Source organism: Gopherus flavomarginatus, chromosome 11 (assembly GCF_025201925.1).
Source record: "Gopherus flavomarginatus isolate rGopFla2 chromosome 11, rGopFla2.mat.asm, whole genome shotgun sequence".
NCBI classification, from domain to species: Eukaryota; Metazoa; Chordata; order Testudines; family Testudinidae; genus Gopherus; species Gopherus flavomarginatus.
The window spans coordinates 1,564,397-1,587,557 of record NC_066627.1 but is presented as its reverse complement, the minus strand read 5'-3'; the positions used below and the strand labels follow the sequence as shown (position 1 = coordinate 1,587,557).

At 47.4% G+C, this 23,161-nt stretch overlaps 2 protein-coding genes and 1 pseudogene across 2 annotated transcripts; 2 read left to right on the top strand and 1 right to left on the bottom strand.

Annotated features, from left to right (window-relative positions):
- Window positions 1-6,549: 6,549 nt before the first annotated feature.
- On the top strand, window positions 6,550-10,864 carry LOC127031672 (uncharacterized PE-PGRS family protein PE_PGRS20-like). Its single transcript, XM_050918755.1, has 2 exons — window positions 6,550-7,702; window positions 10,824-10,864. Exons 1-2 carry the CDS (start codon window positions 6,550-6,552, stop codon window positions 10,862-10,864), a joined length of 1,194 nt encoding a protein of 397 aa, XP_050774712.1.
- A 374-nt stretch (window positions 10,865-11,238) lies between these two features.
- On the bottom strand, window positions 11,239-12,186 carry LOC127031671 (olfactory receptor 6C75-like). Its single transcript, XM_050918754.1, has one exon. The coding sequence runs from the start codon at window positions 12,184-12,186 to the stop codon at window positions 11,239-11,241; it is 948 nt and encodes a 315-aa protein (XP_050774711.1).
- Window positions 12,187-21,321: 9,135 nt separating this feature from the next.
- Window positions 21,322-22,252, top strand: LOC127031878 (olfactory receptor 49-like; annotated as a pseudogene).
- The last annotated feature ends 909 nt before the right edge of the window (window positions 22,253-23,161 follow it).

Below are 23,161 nucleotides of genomic sequence, written 5' to 3'. Positions count from 1 at the left end.
CATCCGTATAATAACTCGAAGGGGGAAAACCTACTTGAGGCCTGAGGTACCTCCTGGATAGCGAACATAAGGTAGGGTAGTAGGGCTTCCCAATCCTTCCCATCCTGACTTACCACCTTCCTTATCATAGCCTTGAGGGTTCGGTTAAACCTTTCTACCGATCCATCAGTCTGTGGATGGTAGACTGAAATTCTCAGGGTATGTATATGGAGCAGCGTACAGAGGTCCTTCATTAGTTTTGACATAAATGGGGCTCCTTGGTCTGTTAATATCTCCTTTGGTAGCCCTACTAGGGCAAAGATCCCCACCAGCTCTTTGGCTATCGTTTTAGAGGCTGTGTTCCACAGGGGGAAGGCTTCTGGGTAGCGAGTAGCATAGTCCAAAACAACAAGTATATATTGGTGGCCCCGAGCTGTCTTCTCCCGGGGTCCCACTAGGTCCATGGCTATTCACTCAAAGGGGACCTCTATGATGGGAAGGGGTGCTAAAGGTGCCCTCAGGTGGGGATAGGGACTGTGCAGCTGACACTCCAGGCAGAATGCACAGTACCTCCGCACTTCTTCATGTACTCTGGGCCAGAAGAACCGTCGTAGGACTTGTGCCAAGGTCTTCTTTACCCCCAAATGCCCTCCAAAAAGATGACTATGAGCAAGACATAATATAGCGTTCTGGTGTTTTTGAGGTACTAGGATCTGCTGTATCTTCTGCCCCTGTACTGGTGCAACCTGGTATAAGAGATTCTTCTTCATTATGAAGTAAGGTCCTGGGCCCTGGGTTTTCTCTTCCACGGGGACCCCATCTATGTCAGTCACTTCCTTCCTAATGTTGTCATACCTTGGGTCTTCAGCCTGGTCCTGTCCAAAATTTCTTCTCCCGGGGCTAATCTGCCCAAGATCTAGGGGCCCAGTCTCTGTTGCCTCTACAGGTTCAGAAGCGTTAGAGTGGGGGTCAGACTCGGGTGCTTCTCCCTCCGGGTTGGCCTCCTTTTCAGCTGCTTGGGTCCACCTACCTACGAGAGCGAGCCACTGACTTTGAGTCAGTATTCGGGTTCCCAAGGCCTTAGCTGCCCTCCTTTCCCTTTTTGACTTTTTTACCCTGTCTGGGAATGGAAAATAAATCTGGGGATATTTCAGAGAAGACTGGGGGTTGACAGTCTACTATGGAGGCCTCACTAACTTCAGGATTCCCCTCTTTCTCCAATCCTCCTACTGGGAGTAAGTCTCCAAACCCTGGGAAGTCCCTCCCTATGAGCACCGGGTATGGGAGTTTAGGGACTACACCTGCTGCTACCTCAGTGGTGTTCCCCTGAATTTCGAGTTTTACTGGGATGGTGGAGTAATAACCAACTGTCCCATGGACGCATGTTATCCCCGTACGCTTAGCCCGCAGCAGCTGACTACACTTCACAAGCTTCCCTGAGACAAGCGTGATAGCACTCCCCAAATCAACCAGTGCCGTGGTCTCTACCCCATTTAGCTTTACTGGTCTGGTGTACATATGTGGGGTTAGTGAGACCCCCACAAGGTGGATTAGGGAGCATGGGTCTGCCCAGTTCCCCAGGTTACACTGCATCAGCTCCTCAGCATTGGGACACTGCAGCTATATGTCCTCACTCCCCACAGGCATAACATCTGTATGGGACCTTAGGCATTCCCCGGTCTCTCGGTTTGGGCAGTCTAACATCACGATCCTCTTCTCCCTCCGTGCTCTGACTCTTTGTGGCTTCTGGTGAGCCTTTAGCCCCTCTCTTTTTCCACCTGGGCTCCCCTGGTGGCCCCGTCACTCGAGCTCTAGGGCTTGGTACTGCTAGTTTAACCCTGGGTGCCTCTTCCTTAACTGGTCGGGTCAGCTCCCTCGCTGTCCTTCGCCTTTCTACCAGTGCAACAACCTCATCACAGGTGGAGGTTTCGTTCTGGCTTACTCAGGCACGAAGGTCTGGGGGAAGTCCCCTCATGTATCAGTCAATGACCAGAACCTCTAGTATCTCTTTCAGACTCCGGGACTCCGTTCGCAACCACTTTCATGTGAGATGGATGAGGTCATACAATTGGGACCGCGGGGTTTTGTTTTCCTGGTACCTCCACTCGTGATACTACTGGGCCCGTACTGCAGTCATTACCCCAGATCCAGCCAGGATCTCTGCTTTCAGCTGGGGGTAGTCTGCTGCAGCCTTTTCAGGCAGATCATAGTAAGCCTTCTGGGCCTCCCCACACAGGATTGGGGCAAGGATGCCAGACCACTGATCTCAAGGCCAGGCCTCCCGTAGGGCTGTCCTCTCAAAGGCCAGAAGGCATGCCTCTACATCAACTTCCTGCATCATTTTCTGCAGCCAATGGCTGGTCCGTATGATCTGTGTCCTATCATGGCCATGGTTCAGCTCTGTAAGGGTCTTTACCTGGTTTACCAGTTCCCGCAACATAGCTCGGTCTTGAGAAGCCTGGTCCGTCAGCAGGCGATTAGTCTCTTGCTGCAGCCACACTGCCTCCTGTTGGGCAGCTGTCTGGACACGGGTAGCTTCCTGCTGAGCTGCTGTAGCTTGTATCAGTGCCCATACTAAGTCATCCATTGCAGTTAAAAAAATAATAAACCCTCTACCTTTTCTTGTTTTAAATCACCTTCCTTCTTCTGCCGCGCTGTGCACACCAGATCCCACCCCTGAAACCAGTTGTGACAAAGTTCCTCCTCTACCTTGGTGGGTCCTGCGCTTATTGGCAGATTTGCTCATCTCAGTGATCTTCCCCACAGTCTGGGTCAACTCCTCCTGTGTCTGATCAGGAGTTGGGAGGTTTGGGGGGAACCTGGGCCCGCCCTCTACCCCGGGTTCCAGCCCAGGGCCCTGTGGATTGCAGCTGTCTATAGTGCCTCCTGTAACAGCTGCATGACAGCTACACGTCCCTGGGCTACTTCCCCATGGCCTCCTCCAAACACCTTCTTTATCCTCACCACAGGACCTTCCTCCTGGTGTCTGATAACACTTGTACTCCGTAGTTCTCCAGCAGCACAGCCTCTCACTCTCAGCTCCTTGTGCCTCTTGCTCCCAGCTCCTCACACGCACTTCCTCTCCTCTGGCTCCTCCTCGTCTGACTGGAGTGAGCTCCTTTTTAAACCCAGGTGCCCTGATTAGCCTGCCTTGATTAGCTGCAGGTGATCTAATCAGCCTGTCTGCCTTAATTGGTTCTAGCAGGTTCCTGATTACTCTAGTGCAGCCCTGCTCTGGTCACTCAGGGAACAGAAAACTACTCAGCCAGTGACCAGTATATTTGCCCTCTACCAGACTCCTGCACCCCACTGGTTTGGGTCTATCACACTCTCCATTCAGTGTCTCTTCGTGATGGTTTTTGATAATGAATAAAGCAATTGTGTGATATAATACAAGTATTCTTTCTAGTAAACCCCAATTTTTTTGAGTTGCTCCTATCAATATTGTGATTCTGATTTATGAAAAATTAATCTGACAGGGTCAAAGCTGCCTAAAGAAATGCGACACTCCAATTCCCATTTCAATTAAAGGGCATTGGGCATCCAAATCCCTTAAGGGAAACAACTTACCTACGGATGGGGGTAAAAATTTGCAGAGGGTGAAACCCACATTTCGTTCCCCACTGTCACTGTACTACACATATAGGATGGAATTATCAAAAGTGTCTAAGGAATCTAAGCCTAAAAATTCAATGAGATTTGGTTGCTTAACTCCCTTAGTCCTCTGTGAAAACTCCAGCTTTTATCTTTTGGTGTCTCATTTCCATTCTGGAAAATGGGAGCAATGATACTGTCCTATCTAACAGGGGACTTTGTTGTAATGAGAGATGATTAGATGCCATGGTGATGGGGATTATAAAAAGAGCTAGACATACTGTAAAGAAAAGGGGAAGCTGAATTATTATCACGTGAGCACACAAAAAAAAAGTTTGCAGTCATTCCGAGATGCTCAGGAATAACCCATCCCTACAACAATGAAACAGCTGCAAGTTACCGGCATGAGTAATTAATTTAATGTGGCAATGACCAACTGATTGTACTTCGATTATGTACATCTGGAATGTACCTGACAAAATTTCAGTCAGGGAGAGTTAGTTTTAATTTTCTCATTAATGGGGCAGATCACATTTACACTGTATAAGAGCCTGAATTAAAGAGATCAGATTTCAGACTGACATTTGGGGATTTATAGTATTAACCGTGATTTAAGGCATTAACCTGCTAATGTGATAATCTATCTACCAACCAGTCACTGAACAAATTATGAAGGCAAGTGATAGATTCTCTCTCTTCACATGATTATTCCATTAGATCTGAAGTTACGTTTTAGTCAAGAACAAGGTATTGGGCCCAGTACATGAATAACCAGATTTCTCTGCCCTGTTTTGCACAGGAGGTGAGACTAGATGATCTAAGATCTCCAGTGTCTTTACACTGCAGCTAGAACCTTTTATTAGTACACATTACCTTATTCTTTTTTAAACTGCTGTGGGATGTTTTGTTTTGTTCTGTTTTTAAAACATTTTTAAAGTCATTTTGCGCAGATCAAATTGTTTCATTTTGATTTGGAGTATATTACCTGCTTTTTTATGAAAAGCTAATGAAATTTCGATAGGATCTTCAAGAAAAAAAGAGGAGATGGTGGAGCCCCCCCATCTCCCAGTGGTTAGAGGACTCATTTGGGCCGTGGGAAACTGGGAGTCAAGTGTCCACTCTGCCTGGATGAAGAACTGAATGCAGATGTGCCACCACAAAGGCTAGAAATCAAAGCCTTGGGCCACATGGGAGATACCATGAAGTAAAAGATAAATACACCTTTCACCACAGTGAACACAGAGGTGAGCTCATGTGAAGGTGACTGTGGACTTCATCGGATTAGACCAGCCCTGCAGTAACTGCTGTTGCGCTGACAGAGACCCTCCATTTCTAAAGGAATGAACAATTAACCATTCGATTCCCACCCCAATATTGTCCAGCCCGTTCTATGAGGAAGCTTGGCAGAATTCAACGTTCTTTTTTTTATATATATAATTTTGACAGAAAATATCAAATTATCTTTTTTAGCTTTTTTTATATTGATATTGATTTAAGTTTTCACAGAATAGTGAGTTTCAAGCTTTTTTTAAACTTATTTTTATCCATTTACATTTTCACAATTCCAGACACGTTGACAATGGCAGTCAGACAAGAATTATTTGTGACCGTAAACACTGAGATTAAAAAGATAAAGATTTATAGCCATGAAAACACAAATTGTTAACATTACTGTCCCTGCCCGCAGGTATATGGGATCTTGGGGAGCAATTACCACACAGGTGGGGTGCCAATTAATTTCTTTATTAAAGGAAAAGGGAATTTAACAATGAAATAAGATGGGATGGAGTGTATAGGGTGTTTACAATAGACAGTGATGGGAGGGTTCTTACTGAGCTGTGTAGGGAGTTCTAACAGTGGGGTGCAGTAAGTGGGGTTCAGCACAATGGGATACAGTAGAGTCAATAAGCAACTCAACTTTATATAGGAACAACTCTAGATACAGTGTGGAATGCAAAATGTACCAAAAAGAAATGCAAAGTAAAATGGTAGCTTCTATATGAAATGGTCAACAATCTCCGATAGAATGTATTAACTGGTTAATAGCTATATATACAATGTAACACAGTGGCATCAATGCAAATACAAAGTATATCAGAAAAGTGGAGGCGACCAATGGGGTGTTATAACCACAAGTAAGATGTGAATCACAGTGCAATGATCCAATATGGGTGATAAGTGAAATTATGCAATGTAACAGCATAGAAGAAAATTAATGACTTGATTTGTGAGGTTGTAATAGCAGATAACTGCAAGAGTGTAGCTAAAAGCTGAGTCAAGAAAGAGGAGTGGGGAGGGGAGTGAATGATCAGAGGCGACTGATGAGAGGAGAGTGCGGCTGCAAGCAGCGAGGGACTCTGCAGCCCTGCGGGGGGAAGCCCAGAGCCTTCAGGAGCCTGCGGGCTGGAGGTGCGGGAGACACGAGCAGCTGGAGCGCACCTCAGGGGAGTCTGGGAGCAGCAAGAGGGGAGGGCGCTGAACGTGCAAGCGATGGGAAGACACGTGGAGAATGGGGAGAGGCTGAGGGAAGAAACAGGCTGCAGCAGCGGAGAGCACTTCAGGGACGTTACGGAGCAGCGGGGTGCGGACAAACGGAGCGGTGCGATGGGATCTGCGGGAGCGGAGGGGCAGCGGAGGAGCGGGGTGCAGACAAACGGAGCGGTGCGATGGGATCTGCGGGAGCGGAGGGGCAGCGGAGGAGCGGGGTGCAGACAAACGGAGCGGTGCGATGCGATCTGCGGGAGCGGAGAGGCAGCGGAGCGGCGGGGTGCGGACAAACGGAGCGGTGTGATGGGATCTGCGGGAGCGGAGGGGCAGCGGAGCAGCGGGGTGCGGACAAACGGGGCAGTGTGATGGGATCTGCGGGAGCGGAGGGGCAGCGGAGCGGCGGGGTGCGGACAAACCGAGCGGTGCGATGGGATCTGCGGGAGCGGAGGGGCAGCGGAGCAGTGGGGTGCGGACAAACCGAGCGGTGGGATGGGATCTGCGGGAGCGGAGGGACAGCGGAGCGGCGGGGTGCAGACAAACGGAGCGGTGCGATGGGATCTGCGGGAGCGGAGGGGCAGCGGAGCAGTGGGGTGCGGACAAACGGAGCGGTGCGATGGGATCTGCGGGAGCGGAGAGGCAGCGGAGCGGCGGGGTGCAGACAAACGGAGCGGTGCGATGGGATCTGCGGGAGCGGAGGGGCAGCGGAGCGGCGGAGTGCGGACAAAGGGGCGGTGTGATGGGATCTGCGGGAGCGGAGGGGAGCGGAGCGGCGGGGTGCGGACAAACCGAGCGGTGGGATGGGATCTGCGGGAGCGGAGGGGCAGCGGAGCGGCGGGGTGCGGACAAACGGAGCGGTGCGATGGGATCTGCGGGAGCGGAGGGGCAGCGGAGCGGCGGGGTGCGGACAAACGGAGCGGTGGGATGGGATCTGCGGGAGCGGAGGGGCAGCGGAGGAGCGGGGTGCAGACAAACGGAGCGGTGCGATGGGATCTGCGGGAGCGGAGGGGCAGCGGAGCGGCGGGGTGCGGACAAACGGAGCGGTGCGATGGGATCTGCGGGAGCGGAGGGGCAGCGGAGCAGCGGGGTGCAGGCAAACGGAGCGGTGTGATGGGATCTGCGGGAGCGGAGGGGCAGCGGAGCGGCGGGGTGCGGACAAACGGAGCGGTGCGATGGGATCTGCGGGAGCGGAGGGGCAGCGGAGCGGCGGGGTGCGGACAAACGGAGCGGTGTGATGGGATCTGCGGGAGCGGAGGGGCAGCGGAGCAGCGGGGTGCGGACAAACGGAGCGGTGCGATGGGATCTGCGGGAGCGGAGAGGCAGCGGAGCGGCGGGGTGCGGACAAACGGAGCGGTGCGATGGGATCTGCGGGAGCGGAGAGGCAGCGGAGCGGCGGGGTGCGGACAAACGGAGCGGTGCGATGGGATCTGCGGGAGCGGAGGGGCAGCGGAGCGGCGGGGTGCGGACAAACGGGGCGGTGTGATGGGATCTGCGGGAGCGGAGGGGCAGCGGAGCAGCGGGGTGCGGACAAACGGGGCGGTGCGATGGGATCTGCGGGAGCGGAGAGGCAGCGGAGCGGCGGGGTGCGGACAAACGGAGCGGTGCGATGGGATCTGCGGGAGCGGAGAGGCAGCGGAGCGGCGGGGTGCGGACAAACGGAGCGGTGTGATGGGATCTGCGGGAGCGGAGGGGCAGCGGAGGAGCGGGGGCACGAACACAGGGGATACAGGGAGAGGCAGCAGAGAGGTGTAAGGAAGGGCTGGAGGGACACCCAAAAAAAAGAAGAGAAGCGGCAAAGGATTTGGGAGCTTACACGAGGGAGAAGCAGCAAGGGGTTACAACAGGGAGACACGGGGAAGTACACCGAGGGGGAGATTGGAGCGGGGGAAAAACAGACACGGGAAAGTTCAGGGAGAGATTGGGACAGCGGGAAGACGAAATCAAACAGCAAAAACCTTATCTATCCTCTAACTTAATCAAATTTATATAAAATGACCAGCAGCTTATACAAAGTAACAAAACAGGTACAGAATACGACCAGGCAATGGCTTTTTTAAATCTATCTTAACCAACGACTAGGCAAAACAACAAATACCACAATTCTAAGCAAACTATAACAAGCAACTATATGGAGCAACAAAACAGCCACTACAGCAAGGCAGGTGAAACTTACAAGCGCTACAATCTTAGCAAACTATGACTTATTAAACTAAAAGCAAAACCTACTGTGCACCTTATGCTATGGCGAAGTCGTAGAGGGCAGAGTAGTATGTGCCTAGGATACAGCTCCCAAGGCAGCCCCCCAAGGAAACCAAGGGATGGTGGCTGCAGCAGTGGATATGGCTGAAGGCAGTGTGCCCCAAAGCAAAGCCCACAGGAGCAGAGCTTAACTGCATGTCATAGCATTCCCTCTCAGATCTGAACCTTAGAGTTCAGAAAATGAGATACTAGCACCTGAATCCTCTAAGCTTAATTACCAGCTTAGATCTGATAGCGCTGCCACCACCCAAAAATATAGTGTTTTGGGGCACTCTGACCTCCCCAACCTTCCCTGGGGACCCCAAGAACCCAGATCCCTTGGGTTCTTAAAGAGAAATAAACCATTCCCCCACCTTTCCCCCTCCCAGAATTTCCCTCCCTGGGCTATCCTGAGAGATACTGATCCAACCTCTTAAATCACCATACAGAGAAGCATCTCCCTTCCCTTCCACAAAGAGGCAAACAGATTCAAGGAAAACAAAGAGAGATTCTATCTCTCCCCCTCCCGTCTCCCCCACCCATCCTGGTGAGTTATCCCAATCCCCTGGAATAAAACAAGGGAAACAAGGGGGAAAAAATCAATCAGGTTCTCTAAAAAGAAATCTTTTAATAAAAGAAAGGGAAAAGTAAAGAATTATCTCTGTAACTTCAAGATGTAACTATTACAGGGTCCTATAGCTTACAGACACCAGAAAGAGACTTTCCCCCCAGTACCAATACAAATCAAAATATTCCCAGCAACTACACATATAAAAGTTAACCAGCCAGATCCACAATTGCAAATAGAGTAAAACAATCAAAAAGCCTAAACCACCTGTTTTTACTTACTATTTGAAAAGAAACTTAGAGAGCCTGTAGTAATGTCTGGTCTCTCTCAGACCCTCCGAGAGAAGAACACACAATGAACAAAGAACACACACAAAAGCTTCCCTCCACCCAAATGTAAAAGTATCTTGTCTTCTGGTCAGGTGTCCGGTTCCCTGCTTGTAACCCTTTACAGGTAGAAGAGACATTAACCCTTAACACTCCGTTTATGACACGGCAGCACAAACTTATTTTAGCAGCAAAGCGCCGTGGGGTTTAAGAGAGGTTTTAAGACACAGACCAAGGTTTAGCTTGAGTCTGTGTTCTGGGGAAACAGAGCCAGCAGCTAAAATAATAAAATAAAAGTATAGAAAGTTTCACAGAGGGATTCTTACCAGTCCCCAAGGTAGCAGCAAAGGCAGAAGCAGCAACAACATCAGAAGAAGCAAGGAGGGCTCGGTACGGTCTCGATAATCAGGAGATCTCTCAGGCAGCAATTTGTTCTTCATGGGAGGGGTTTTTAAAAAAAATGGAGGTACGCTCAAAAATAAAACGAGAGCGGAGAAAGGACCCCCCAGAATCCCTGGCTGGTCAGACCAGGCAGCAATGCAGGAACCTTTCCGATGTTTGTTTTAAAAATGCCTGTTTTTAAAGGCAGATACAGGCAGTTTCCCGCCAGTAATCCTGATAGGCTCCCTCTGTCACAGGGGAGGAGACACAGGGAAAAACTGCAGGTGAGCACAGAGACATGCCTGGGCAGAGTCCTGTGCAATAGGTGTGAGTTCACACCTCAGGACTCAAAAGCACATGAGGCCTATGACTCATGCCCAGGATCTTAAAAACACATTAGATCTTGCAGCTCTGGACATTGCCTACCCTACACAAAGCCCAGGTTTAACAAGGTGATAACAGGACCAACCCTTTGAACAGGGCAGTGGTCCCACTTAGCACACAGCACAAGTGGCCATCCCTTTGAGAAGGGCAATGGCTCTTGGTAAACAACTTAAGGGGCCCTCCCTTTGAGAAGGGCAGTGGCCCTGGTAAACAACTTAATAGCCAGGGAGGGGCGGCCACAGGAGGAGAACAAAAACAAAATGGAGTATGGGGACAGCTGTAAGAAACAAAATGGAGTAGGGGGGTAGCTGTAACAGACAATTACATGTCCAAATATACAAAATAAATTCCTTAACTGGAACTCTAAGTTCTCAAGCAGGTTTTTCTTACTTTGCCTATCTTAAAATTTATAGTGTCATCGGAAATATTTTTTCATAGGTTTGTATGTGTACAGTTAAAATCAACATTTACAGGCATTTACCAATAAAATATACTTCCATGCCTAGCTAGAAGGTCATAATTCTGTAGTATGCACAGTTCCGACTCTATATAGATAACAAATAATCTGACACCACGTTTTAAGATGTTTCTCAAGCAGCACTGGCAAAGAACTTTCACATCCTATAGGTTATGTTTATTCATATTTTTGCAACATTTTGGTAACTTTGTACCATTCATAGAACGTAAGTGTCTCATAAATGAAAAAAAAAATGTATGATTGTGCTTAGAGTCTGCAACGAAGTTCAGAGCTCATGGTGCTCTCCTGACACACACCAAGTAGCAGAGAAATAAGATATCACCTTCTTCATTCTACAAGATGGAGAATGAGGCAATGAGAGAGGCAGTGACTTACCGGTTCTCACCTCTAGGAATACATCCAACTAAAACTGGCAACCCTGACTCAAACTAACCCCCTGGAATCAAGAGGTGCAGTCAGCCAGCACAGATGTATGTGGGCATGTGGTTTAAGAAAAGCTGATTTGCTGTCTGGAGGGTAAAGATTGTGGATTATTGAAAAGCACAGTAAAAAGGCAAGATGCAAACCCAGAGCAGGAGAGGGCCAGATTCAGAGACCTTTCCTCCCATTCTGGTCATCTTCACCCTTTAAGTAGAGCCATTGTGGGCCTACCTGCAAAATAATATACCCATCGGTATGAAGAATGGTGACGAAATTTGGCATTAAGCTCTTCATTGGTCTGAGTTTTGTTGCTGCACAATTTGAAATCGATTTGCACCTTTATTAGATAGATAGATTCAACCTTGTTTCTACTTGTCACCATAATATCAAAATCTGGAGTTCTTAGAAAATACTGTGATCCACCTGAGAGCCTCCCTCAAGGCCTCTTTCACCTGTTTGTTCCTCAGGCTGTAGATGAAGGGGTTGAGCAGAGGGAACACAATGCTGTTGAGAACAGCCACATTCTTGCTGAGGTCCAGCCTGTTGCTCCCCATGGGCTTCACATACAGGAAGATGCAGCTGCCGTACACCATGGAGACCATGGTGATGTGAGAGGCACAAGTGGCAAAGGCTTTCTGCCTCCCAGCGACGGAGGGGATGCGCATCACCACAGAGATGATCTTGAAATAGGAGAAGACAGTGATGGCTAAAGTGCCCAATATGCTGCCTGTGGACAAGAGGAAAGACAGGAGTCCTAGGAGCCGGGTGTCTGTGCAGGCAAGTTCAAGCAATGCAGCACTGTCACAGAAGAAATGGTTAATGATGTTGGGGCCACAGAATGGCAACCGGAACAATAGAACAAGGGGGACAAGCACATACCCGAAACCAATAAACCAAGAGGCCAGCACCAGCCAGTTACAGAAGTGACTGGTCATGATGGATGTGTAGTGCAGGGGGTTGCAGATGGCCACGAACCTATCGAAGGACATGGCTGCCAGCAGGCAAAACTCAGCAGTGCCCACAGAGAGATAAAATAAACATTGTGCAAAGCACCCAGCCACAGATATGGACTGGCAGCCCGACACCACATTGAACAAAACTTTCGGGATGGACGCTGAGGTGAAGCTGATCTCCAAAAGCGAGAAGTTCCTGAGGAAAAAATACATGGGCGTCTGGAGGCGCTGGCTGACTAGAGTGATGGAGATAATGAGAATATTTCCTGCTATGGTCAAAACGTAGGTGATAAGTAACAAAACGAAGAGCAGGATCTGCAGCCAGCGAACATCTGTGAAGCCCAGAAGGATAAACTCTGTCACTGCAGTTTGGTTCTCCATGGTGGCTGCTCGCTTACCTGGTATTTGAACAAAGATACAAATTTCATGTGATGTATGATATCTAGCAATGGATCATCTAGTGAACTAGTCTCAAAAGTAATAAGTTCTACTAACACAACAACGAACTTTCCATGCCTGGTCTTAGATCTGTAAAACCCGTATCATGCAATGAAACTGAGCATAGAGATTGCATTCAGTGATGGATACCAGTGGCAAATGCATGACTCTATTTCCAGTTCCCATTTATTTATTTTCAATCCCCATGATTATTTTTCCTCTCTCACTGGTACTGCAGTTCCTTGAGACCAATTGGCTAATGAGCACTACGGCACCTCTGGGGATACTAGGGCAGGGTCTTTATGGCACCGCTTTTCTCTCTGAAAAGAAAGCAAACCGGGAGAACTGAAAGGGGAAATTCCATCTCAATTGTTTGTTTGCTTTTTCTTACCTCGAGAAAATGTCTTTTTTCATTAAATGGAAATTGACCTGTAATACAGAACATTGTGGGTTTTCATTAAAGCTAAACGTTGAAATTTATTCATATTTTACAAACAAATTTACATTTAAAAAGAAAGATCTAGCAGAGCTGACAAAAACTTGGGCAGGGAGTGCAGGGGTGTGTAAATTGTGGGGTTAGAGCTTTCAGTGAAAGTCCAAAACATTTCTATGAATGTTTTAGACAAAATAAAAATCATTGTCATCTGGCAGGGTTTTTTAGGAAATAAAAGTGGCTTCCCATCCTGGCTCCATTGCCTCTATGAGGCAGGACTCATTTTCAATGGGGCAGATTGTGACAAATTTACTCCAGCTAAGTAGAACTTTGCTCCATGACCAGTCTCCTGGGCTAAATTGTGATTTGGACAATGAAGCCCTACAGAGAAGTCGGGTGATCCCTCCTACCCATGTGCCAAATACATGGACTTTGAGAGTGAGATTGCAGAATTCAGCTGTCCGAGGGTTTCTTAATACAGGCCCACTGAAATCAATAGGTCCACCTGCAGAGTAAGATACTACTCATTGCAATTGAGGCTGGCTCATTCATGGCCCATGCAACCATTGTTATTAATAATGGTTATTACTGGTATGAATTAGTTTTGTGGCAGAGCACACAGGCATCTGGTCGGAGGTCAGACCTCACTATGAAGACATAGTCAACTCATGTGGAAGTTATCGTGGACTTCACTAGACTAGCCCTGCAGTAGCCAGGCCTGTGGGAGGTCCGCCAGTCCCACGGATTCGGCGTCAGCGTGCAGGAGGTCCACCGAAGCCGCAGGACCAGCGGACCCTCCTCAGGCATGCTGCCGAAGGCAACCTGCCTGCCGCCCTCGTGGCGACCGGCAGAGCATCCCTCTAGCTTGCCGCCCCAGGCACGCGCTTGGCGTGCTGGTGCCTGGAGCCGCCTCTGGCAGTAGCAGCAGTTGCACTGAAAAAGAACCTCCATTTCTAAAGCCATGTATGATTAACTATTCTATTTTCTTTCCCAATATATTCCAGCGTGCTGGTTCTCTGTACTAGAAGCAGGTGTGGCAGAATTCAATTGTTAGCATTTTAATAGTTTTCACAGATAATATCAATGTTCATTTTAAGAACTTTTTTCTATATACATCAACTTAAATGTTCACAGTTGCAAGAAATAGGAGTGTGTGCGAAGCAATAAGAACAACAAAGACAACAATTATTTAATGACATTAGGCGTCGAGATTTAAAAGATCAAGATTTGCAACCATTAAAACACAAATTGTTCACATTACATGTCAAAGTGTCAAAGTCAATATCTGTAAATCAAACTCGAACCATTTCTCAAGCAGATTTTTCTTATTTTTCCCAGAGGTAAAATTTGATTATTGTCAATGGAAATACTTTGTTGGTTTGTGTGTGTATGGTGGAAATGACGTTTATTGTCATTTACAGAGGTAGAAGTAATCCCTCCCAAGCCTAATTCCAAGGTCATAGTTTTGTGACATGAATAGTCTTGGCTGTGTAAAAATAATATAATTTGGTTTAATATTTTAAGGAAGTATCTCTTAACCAGGGTACAGGTACCCCTGGGGGTATGCAGAGCTCTTCCAGGAGGCTCATCATCTCATCTAGGTATTTACCTATTTTTACAACGGGCTACATAAAAAAGCACAATCAAAGTCAGTACAAACTAAAATTTCATACAGACAGTAACTTCTTTATATGTCTCTACACTGAAAGGTGAGTACAATATTTATTCCAATAGATTTTATAATTATATGGTAAAAATGAAGAAGTAAGCAATTTTTCAGTAATGTGCTGTGACACTTTTGTATTTTTATGTCTGATTTTGTAAGCAAGTAGTTTTTAAGTGGGGTTGTGACCTGCCTCATTTGGCCCACTGAGCCGCTAGAGGGTGGTGGGTACTGTCCCACTGGCCGGCCTGCATCATGCCATCTGTCACTAGGGAATTAGTGGAGGGAGGGACGCCAGCAAAGGTCTCTAGCGCCCCTAAGACAGGCGAGCACCGGCAAGAGTGCCCAACGCACCCCTTGGGCAGGCGAGCGCCGGCAAGAGTCTCTAACGTGCCCCTTGGGCAGGTGAGAGCTGGCAAGAGTGTCCAACACACCCCTCTGGCAGGTGAGAGCTGGCAAGAGTCTCCAATGTGCCCCTTGGGCAGGTGAGAGCCAGCAAGAGCCTCTAGCATTTCTTGGGCAGGGGAGCATTGGCAAGGGTCTATAACGCACCCTTCGGGCAGGTGAGAGCCGGCAAGAGTCTCTAACGCACCCGTTGGGCAGGCGAGAGCCGGCAAGAATGTCCAACGCACCCCTTGGGCAGGTGAGAGCCGACAAGAGTGTCCAACGTGCCCCTCGGGCAGATGAGAGCTGGCAAGAGTCTCTAACGCGCCCTTCGGGTAGGCGAGAGCCGGCAAAAGTCTCCAGCCTGCCCCTCGGGCAGGTGAGAGCCAGCAAGAGCCTCTAGCGTCTCTTGGGCAGGGGAGCATTGGCAAGGATCTATAACACTCCCTTTGGGCAAGTGAGAGCCGGCAAGAGTCTCTAACGCACCCGTTGGGCAGGCGAGAGCCAGCAAGAGTGTCCAACGTGCCCCTCGGGCAGGCGAGAGCTGACAAGAGTGTCCAACGTGCCCCTTGGGCAGGCGAGAGCCGGCAAGAGTCTCCAGCCTGCCCCTCATGCAGGCGAGCACCGGCAAGAGTCTCCAACGTGCCCCTCCGGCAGGTGAGAGCCAGCAAGAACCTCTAGCGCCTCTTGGGTAGGGGAGCATTGGCAAGGATCTGTAACGCTCCCTTTGGGCAGGCGAGTGCCGGCAAGGGTTTATAACATGCCCCTCCGGCTGGGAAGCGCTGGCAAGGGTCTATAAAGCACCTCTCAGGCCAGGGAGCACTGGCAAGGGTCTCTAGCTCTATCGGGATTTTGTTACCCGAGGCAGATTGGCCGGGGTAGGGGAACACAGGCCCACCCAACTCCACTGCGTTCCAGCCCAGGGCTCTGACAGTGGCGGGGTGAGAGTCCCACCACTGGGTCAGCGGGGTCCCTCCACAGCACGCTGACCAAACAGACCCACTGCTCTATCCAGTTCTGTCCTGGGCTCCTTCCTACCTGGTCCCTCAAACGAGTCCGTCAGGCTCCTCCAGCTCCTCCGAGTACTCGGCTGCTGGCACCTCCAGGTCCCCCTCCCCCTCAGGCTCCTCCAGCTCCTCCGGGTACTCAGCAGTGGGCAGCCCTGGTAGCCCCTGGCCCAGCAGCAGGGTCTGCATCTGCCTCCCTCCCCTGACTGGGCTAAGGGCCCTGCCCTTTATACTTCCTGGTCCACCCCTCCCCTTCCACGGCGTGGAGTAAGCTTGGTCTGGCCCCGCACCCTCCAGCTGAGAGAGTGGCTCTTTGCCCTCAGGTTTGGGGGGAAGCCACCCTGACTCCCTACAGAGGTGAAACTTGGGGTAGGCAAGACAAATCCGACACCTGAGGGGACTACAGTAGTCTGGAAAGGTTGAAAATCACTGTTTTAAGGTGTTTCCTGAACAGCAGTGGCAGTAAATTTGTGCATCCTGTAATGTATTTAACTGTATGTGTACAATACTTTGGTAATTTTATACCATTCACAGAATGTGAGGATCTCATTAATAAAAAAAAAGCAAATTTTTATGGTTGTGCTTAGAGTCCCCAACCAAGTTCAGGGCCCATGGTGACGTGAAAACACACACCAAGTGGCAATCCTTGTCCTGAACACCTTAAAATCTCAACAGACAGAAGAGACATATTACCATCGTCATTCTACCAGCAGGGGAATGAGGCACTGAGAGATGCAGGGACTTCCCAGTTGTCACACAAGGATTCCATGGCAGAACAAAGAATTAAGCCCGACTTTGTCTACTCTTAGGCCGATATCTCAGGCACAAACACATCCTTCTTCTCCAAAGCACATGGACATTATGCAACAATCCCAATGCATCTTTGCAGTCACCTTTGGTCACCAGCATTCATTACATTTCCCCTTCCTTAATGCAAACTGTCACAGACTCAGGGTCACTGTACCTGTATCCCTCTCCCTGGTCCACTCCTGGAATGTCCAGTCAGGTCTCCAGCCATCACCTGTCACTGAGCAAGGACCTTTGTGCCAGGCCTTTCTAACTGTGGGTATTAAGGAATGAACAACGCCCTGCTATACATGGGGGACCCCCCACAAGACACCCCACCCAATGCACACTGCCTAGGTGTTGCTTTCTCATCAAGGGCTCCGAACAATGAACTGCAAACAGTGACAGGTACCTCCTGGTGCTTTCTAAGCCAGCACATTTATTCTTAACGTAACGGTATTACAGAAAAAAACAGATAAAAATAATAACCATTCCTAGATGTACGGTAGCTATACCCAGTGACTGCACCTTAGACATACCCAGTGTGGCCACACTCACTTTAGTTTTAGTAGAGTGACTGAAGTCGATTGACTCAAATGTAACTCTAACATTTTGGAAACAAGGAGTGTGTCAGCCTAAACAGCAGTACAGAAGCATGTGCCCCCAAATGAAATTAATAGGCAGCAGGTTAAAAATAAATAAAAGGAAGTATTTCTTCACACAACATACAGTTAACCTGTGGAAATCCTTGTCAGAAGATGTTGTGAAGGCCAAGACCATAACAGGGTTCAAAAAAGAACTAGATAAGTTCATGGAGGATAGGTCCATCAATGGCTATTAGCCAGAATGAGCAAGAATGGCGTCACTAGCCTCTGTTTGTCAGAAGCTGGGAATGAGCAACAGAGGATGGATCACTTGATGGTTACCTGTTCTGTTCATTTCCTCTGGGACACCAGGCACTGGCCACTGTCAGAAGACAGGATACTGGGCTAGATGGACCTTTGGTCTGATCCAGTATGGCCATTCTTATGTTTTTATGTTCTTATCATGTGAGCACAGAAAAAAGATTGCAGCCATTCCAAGACACTCCATCCCTACTACAGTGAACCAGCTGCAGGTTACCGGTGGGTGTAATTAACTTAATGTGGCAATGAGCAACTGATTGTACTTCAATTATGTACATCGAGAATGTACCTGACAATATTTCAGTCAGGGAGGGTTAGGTTTAATTTTCTCATTAATGGCGCAAATCGTATTTACCCTGTATAAAAGCCTGAATTAAAGAGATCAGATTTCAGACTGATGTTTGATGAATTATGGAATTAACCTGGATTCCGTTTGCCAGAAGCTGGGAATGGGCGACAGGGGATGGATCACTTGATGATCACCTGTCCTGTTCATTCCCTCTGGGGCACCTGGCATTGGCCACTGTAGGGAGAGAGGATACTGGGCTAGATGGACCTTTGGTCTGACCGCGTAGGGCCATGCCTATATTCTTGTGTTCTTATCTGACATGCATTTGCTCCTCAAGCTAGCTCACCCTTCCCTTGGGAGTTCTTGGGGGATCATCTTTGTTTAGGTGGGCAGGGTCACTTCTGCCTGCCCCTCACACTTGCAGCAACTTCTCTCAGTTGAAGTTGGTGAAAAATGTCAGAACAGCATGAGTGAGTCATGCCACTTCTGCCCTTTCATCACCATCCTGTCTCTCATTCAGGTGACTCACCAGCCAGCCTCATCAGGGAACACAGGATCCTACCAGGGCGACTTCAGTTTCTCTGCTGACAAGCCAGTACCTCTGGGCAGGGGCCAGCCTTCTGCCTAGAATGAATACATTTCAATGGACAACCACCATGGTAGAAGAGTTCATTCTCTTGGGCCTGGCCAATGACCAGTCATTTAAATATCTTCCTATTCATGGTTCTCTTAATTGCCGCCTTCTTGATCCAATCAGGAAACACCAACGCCATCTCCTCCATCTCCCTGTAGCAATTCTCTGTCTTGCCAAGAAAATGAGTGAGTTGGCACATGGAGACACAGAACCCATTGGCTTCTCCCTGGGGAATGAAGAAACATAACATCAACCTACTCTTTTCTAAAACTTCTAGAAGAAGGGTGCAGAAGTGTGTCCCTACAGTGTTGTCAACAAAGCTCATTAGCTAATTGGCCTCAGGGGTCCCAGCCAAAAATGAGGGACAAGAATACCAGACATGACAACTATTATAAATGAGAACACAAAAGGGAGGGGCTGTTTAATATAGCCCAGGTTTATCCTCATGATCTGTTACATAGAATGTCATAGATAGACAGGGTCAAATGGGAGCATCTTGATTCAGCAGCTGCAGGATTTCTGTGACAATTGCAGGTGTTTCTAAGGTCTCCATAGTCAGAGTCTGAGTGAGGATGAACAGAACAGGATGGCCGTTGTGGGATTTTAAAGCAATCTCGATTTGAAGAGCCTGGCAGTTATTATTATTGTGTTATTCTGTGGTCCGAGATCGAGGCCCCTCTTTAGGATCCCAGTCCCTTCTAGGCAAGGAAGGGAGCTCTCCCAAAAATATTCACTCTGTGTAGCATGAGTCGGAAATAAATGGATGTGATCAACAGCATAGTTGGGAGATAAGAGTGTAGAAAATAACGACAGATGTGATGAGCAGAGGTGACACAACAGCTGCCATTCTTCAGTGTCTCCTGGTGATTGTGGCATTTGGTGAGACCTGAGGATGGATTTGAAGGTGCATAATGTGGTGATTTTGGAGATCTTTGCAGGTATGAATCTTCGAGGTTTGCAAGTAGACTCAATGTTGCTATCATTACTTCAGGGATCCCTGTTATGGGATCCATTTAATGTGGGAACTATCAGATTTGTTTCATCATGGTGGTGAAGTTATGACAAGGGTCTTTGCAAAAAATTCCGCTACCCCTAGCTGCAAAGCCAAGCAAATGGATGAGATGGCTTACTGCAAAATGGAAATCTCTGAGAAATAAGAGATCTACTTGCTCTGTGTATTCAAACTCCCAGAGAAATACTGTTGAAAAAGTAGAGCTTTTGAGAAAAGAAATGTTTGGAGAGGTGCATGGGACCCAATCTGCAAAGACACAGGGCTTTTCTTCCTGTTCTGTTTGTGATGACGAGAGCAGCCGTCTCTGCAGACGAATGTTTGTGTCCTCACTCTCCATTTTCCAACTCTGTAAGTACCGCTCCATAGCCACCAGCATCTTAACATTGTCTGAGAGCCCTCTGGAGACAGTGTTAGGCTCTCAATTGACTTTGAAGACCATTGGATCAGGTCCAAGCCGGGTAATGTGATTGATTTAAAATTTAGCCATTCAAGCTATGCTTCTATTCAATAGGAGGGGAGTCCGGTGTCTATGTGGAAAGGGAATGAAACCAGAGTTTAGGAAGGAAAATCCTTCCTAATTTGTAACCAATATGTTGTGTTAGAGCAATTTCCAGCTGAATCTGCAGGCAGCCGGAAGCAGAGCTTCTTGAGTAACATACAAATAGAGGCGGATAACAGAATTAATTCCAGTCACTGTGGATTCATGGACGTAACCTGAGAGGTTAGTTTCATGTCATTACATGATTGTTTGATGATGGTAATAATGCTGATGCAATATGTTTAGATTTCTGTAAGGCATTTGATGTGATACAGAGCCATAGAAATGCCGGGTTGAAAGGGAACTTGAGAGCTCACCTTTTCCACCCCTCCTGTGCTGAGGCAGGACCTCGGCTGTATTCTAAACCTTTCATCATTTCTGTTGCAGTCTTGTGGACCCTCTCCAATTCGCCCACAACTTTCTTTAAGTGTGGACTACACAACTGGACAGTACACTCCAGCTGAGCTCTCACCAGTATTGGGTCACTCACCTCATGGGTCTTACATACAACAGTTCTGTTAACACACCCCAGTACGCTCTTGGCCTTTTCCCAACAGCATCGCATTGTGACATGGATTCCATTTGTGAGGGAAAATAACCCCAAGGTCCTTTCCAGCAGTGCTACCTACTTGCCAGCTAGTCCCAGTTTGTAGCTGTGCATTTGATATTTTTCTTCCTAAGTCTAGTACTTTGCACTCGTTGGCTATTACTTAAAACCCTGTTATCCGCTAGGTGTTTACAACTCGATTGTTTAATAATTTGTTCCCGTATCTTTCCAAGTATCAAAGTTAGGCTGTTGGGTCTATAATTCCCCAGATACCCTTTGTTTCCTCTTTTTTAAGGCAGGTACTATTTTTATTTGATTTTTTACATTGTGATTAAGAAACTAGAATGATACACAATTAACATGGTGCAAACTGAAGAGATTTAGAACACGTCTAACTGAACAGTGGATTCTATCTGGGCAATCATCCTTGAGCATGGGTGTTTTTAGAGGAGTCCCACAGGGATCGGTTCTTGGCTCAGTACTTTTAAATTTTTATCAGTGACCTGGAAGAAAACAAAACCAAACTTTCACAGAAAGGAAATATAACCTTTGGAACAACTTTCCAAGCCTTGTGGTGGATTTTCTATCATTGGAAATTTTAAAACCAATATTAGATTTTCTTTTATGTTGGATGTTTATTTAATTCAGAGACATTCCTGGGTCTATTCTATATAAGAAGTCAGAATAGATGATCATACTGGTGCCTTCTGTCCTTAAAAATTTATGATAAATAGTGGTAAACCGTATGACTTTTTCAAAGAAATTATTAAAGAGATTAGTTCTATTTATGTGTAGAATTTCCCTGCAGGCGTTCTCGCCTTACTGGCCTATCGGTGCTGGTTTTAACATGGTTTAATTTTTCTTTAAAGATGAGTGAAGAATGAAGAACAAGACCAGGGTGGTGGAATTCATCATTGTGGGATTGTCCAACGACCACCATGTCAACATTATCCTGTTTGTGGTTCTATCGGTTGTCTTCTTCTTGACTGTGATGGGTAACATTGCTGTTGTCACCCTCTCCTTGGTGGACCATCGCCTCCAATCGCCCATGTATTTGTTCCTCAGGAACTTCTCCCTCTTGGAAATCTGCTTCAGCTTAGTCATCATGCCCAGGTTCCTCTACAGCCTCCTGACAGAGAGAAAATCTATTTCCCTCCCTGGTTGTTTCCTTCAGTTGTTGTTGTTCTTTGTCCTGGGCACCTGTATATTTTCCCATGTGGGTATGATGTCCTTTGACCGCTACATGGCTATCTGCCATCCCTTGCGTTACGGCACCATCATGAATGGCAGGGTCTGCTTCCAGTTAGTGCTGGGCTGCTGGGTGATAAGTTTACTTATAATGTTTCCCCCCAGTCATTATGGCTGTCTTGGTGCCATTCTGTGGCCCAAATGTCATAAACCATTTCTATTGCGACACAGCCGCATTGCTCCAACTCTCCTGCATAGATATGGGACACATTGAGGTAATGCTCTTGCTTTCAACTTCACTTCTCATACTTGGAAATTTCACAGTCACTATCATTTCCTATGGCTGTATCATCTCCACTATCATTCACATCCCATCCACCACAGGAAGGAAAAAGGCCTTTTCCACCTGCTCCGCTCACCTCCTGGTTGTTGTAGTATTGTACAGTAGCTCCATCTTCAGGTATGTCCGAAGAAATCAGCGGGGAGCACAAGAATTTGACAAATTTGTGGCCTTTTTCTTCTCTGTAGTGGCCCAACTCTTTAACCCCTACATCTACGCTCTTCGCAACGAACAAGTCAAACAGGCCCTGAAGGACATCTGCGGCAGAGCATTTTCTAAGTGAATCTCTCATGAAAATCCCTAATCACTAAGAGACAGGCACACACAGAACCTGGATGGTCTTTGGGTTCATGCCAGGCTCCCCAATGGACGTGGGAGTCCTGAGCAGTAAATAGGAGTGAATTTATTTCCCCATAGCCAGATGCATAGGATATAAGGCCAAAACGGACTATCTGATCATCAAGTCTGACCTTCGGTATAAAACAGGCCTTAGAATTCCACCCAGTTAGCTATGTGGTAGGCCTAGTAACTTGTGTCCAATGGAAGCATATCTTCCCAAAGGGCATCCAGTGTTGTTTAGATGCCTTCAAGAGATGGAGATTCTACCACCTCCTTGGTTGTTTTCTCCCAAAAAGGAATGTTTGGGATATTGTTGCTGAAATTTAAAAATTACAAAATTTAGTTTGGGTTGAACTAAAGAAAATACTTTGCTCAATTTTGGATAAATATTTGAAAAGGAAAAAGAGAGAATTTCATTTAAAAATCTTGAAACTATGTTTTGAATTTTTCAAATTATTTTTTATGATTCATTTTTTTGGCCAAAATTAGTCTCTGAATTCAGATTGAATTTACAAATGATTTTTCTTGACCTAAAACGTTATTTTTTTACATAGTAAATAATTAACTTGACAAATTTCACCAAGTTGTGTTTCTAAATTCATTTTGTCTGGTTTTAACATCCAGCCAATGCATCTTGTTCTGCATGTCTCTGCTAAGTTGTTGTAGTTGTGTTGATCCCAGGATATTAGAGACAAGGTCAGTGAGGTAATGTCAACACAGACTTTAAATTCTGAGAGAATCACCTTCATACTTTCCGCCATGCTGCCCCTCCTGATTCGGAAGAGCACTCAGTAAATATCTGCTAAATACCTCACAGACCTCCATCAAACTCTCCTTCCCTGTGATTCCCTGT

Coding starts and splice junctions, on each gene's coding strand:
- LOC127031672 (XM_050918755.1), top strand. CDS start 6,550: ATGGGATCTGCGGGAGCGGAGGGACAGCGGAGCGGCGGGGTGCAGACA. Junction 7,703..10,823: donor AGAGGCAGCGGAGCGGCGGG/GTGCGGACAAAC, acceptor TCTCACCTCTAG/GAATACATCCAACTAAAACT.
- LOC127031671 (XM_050918754.1), bottom strand. CDS start 12,186: ATGGAGAACCAAACTGCAGTGACAGAGTTTATCCTTCTGGGCTTCACA.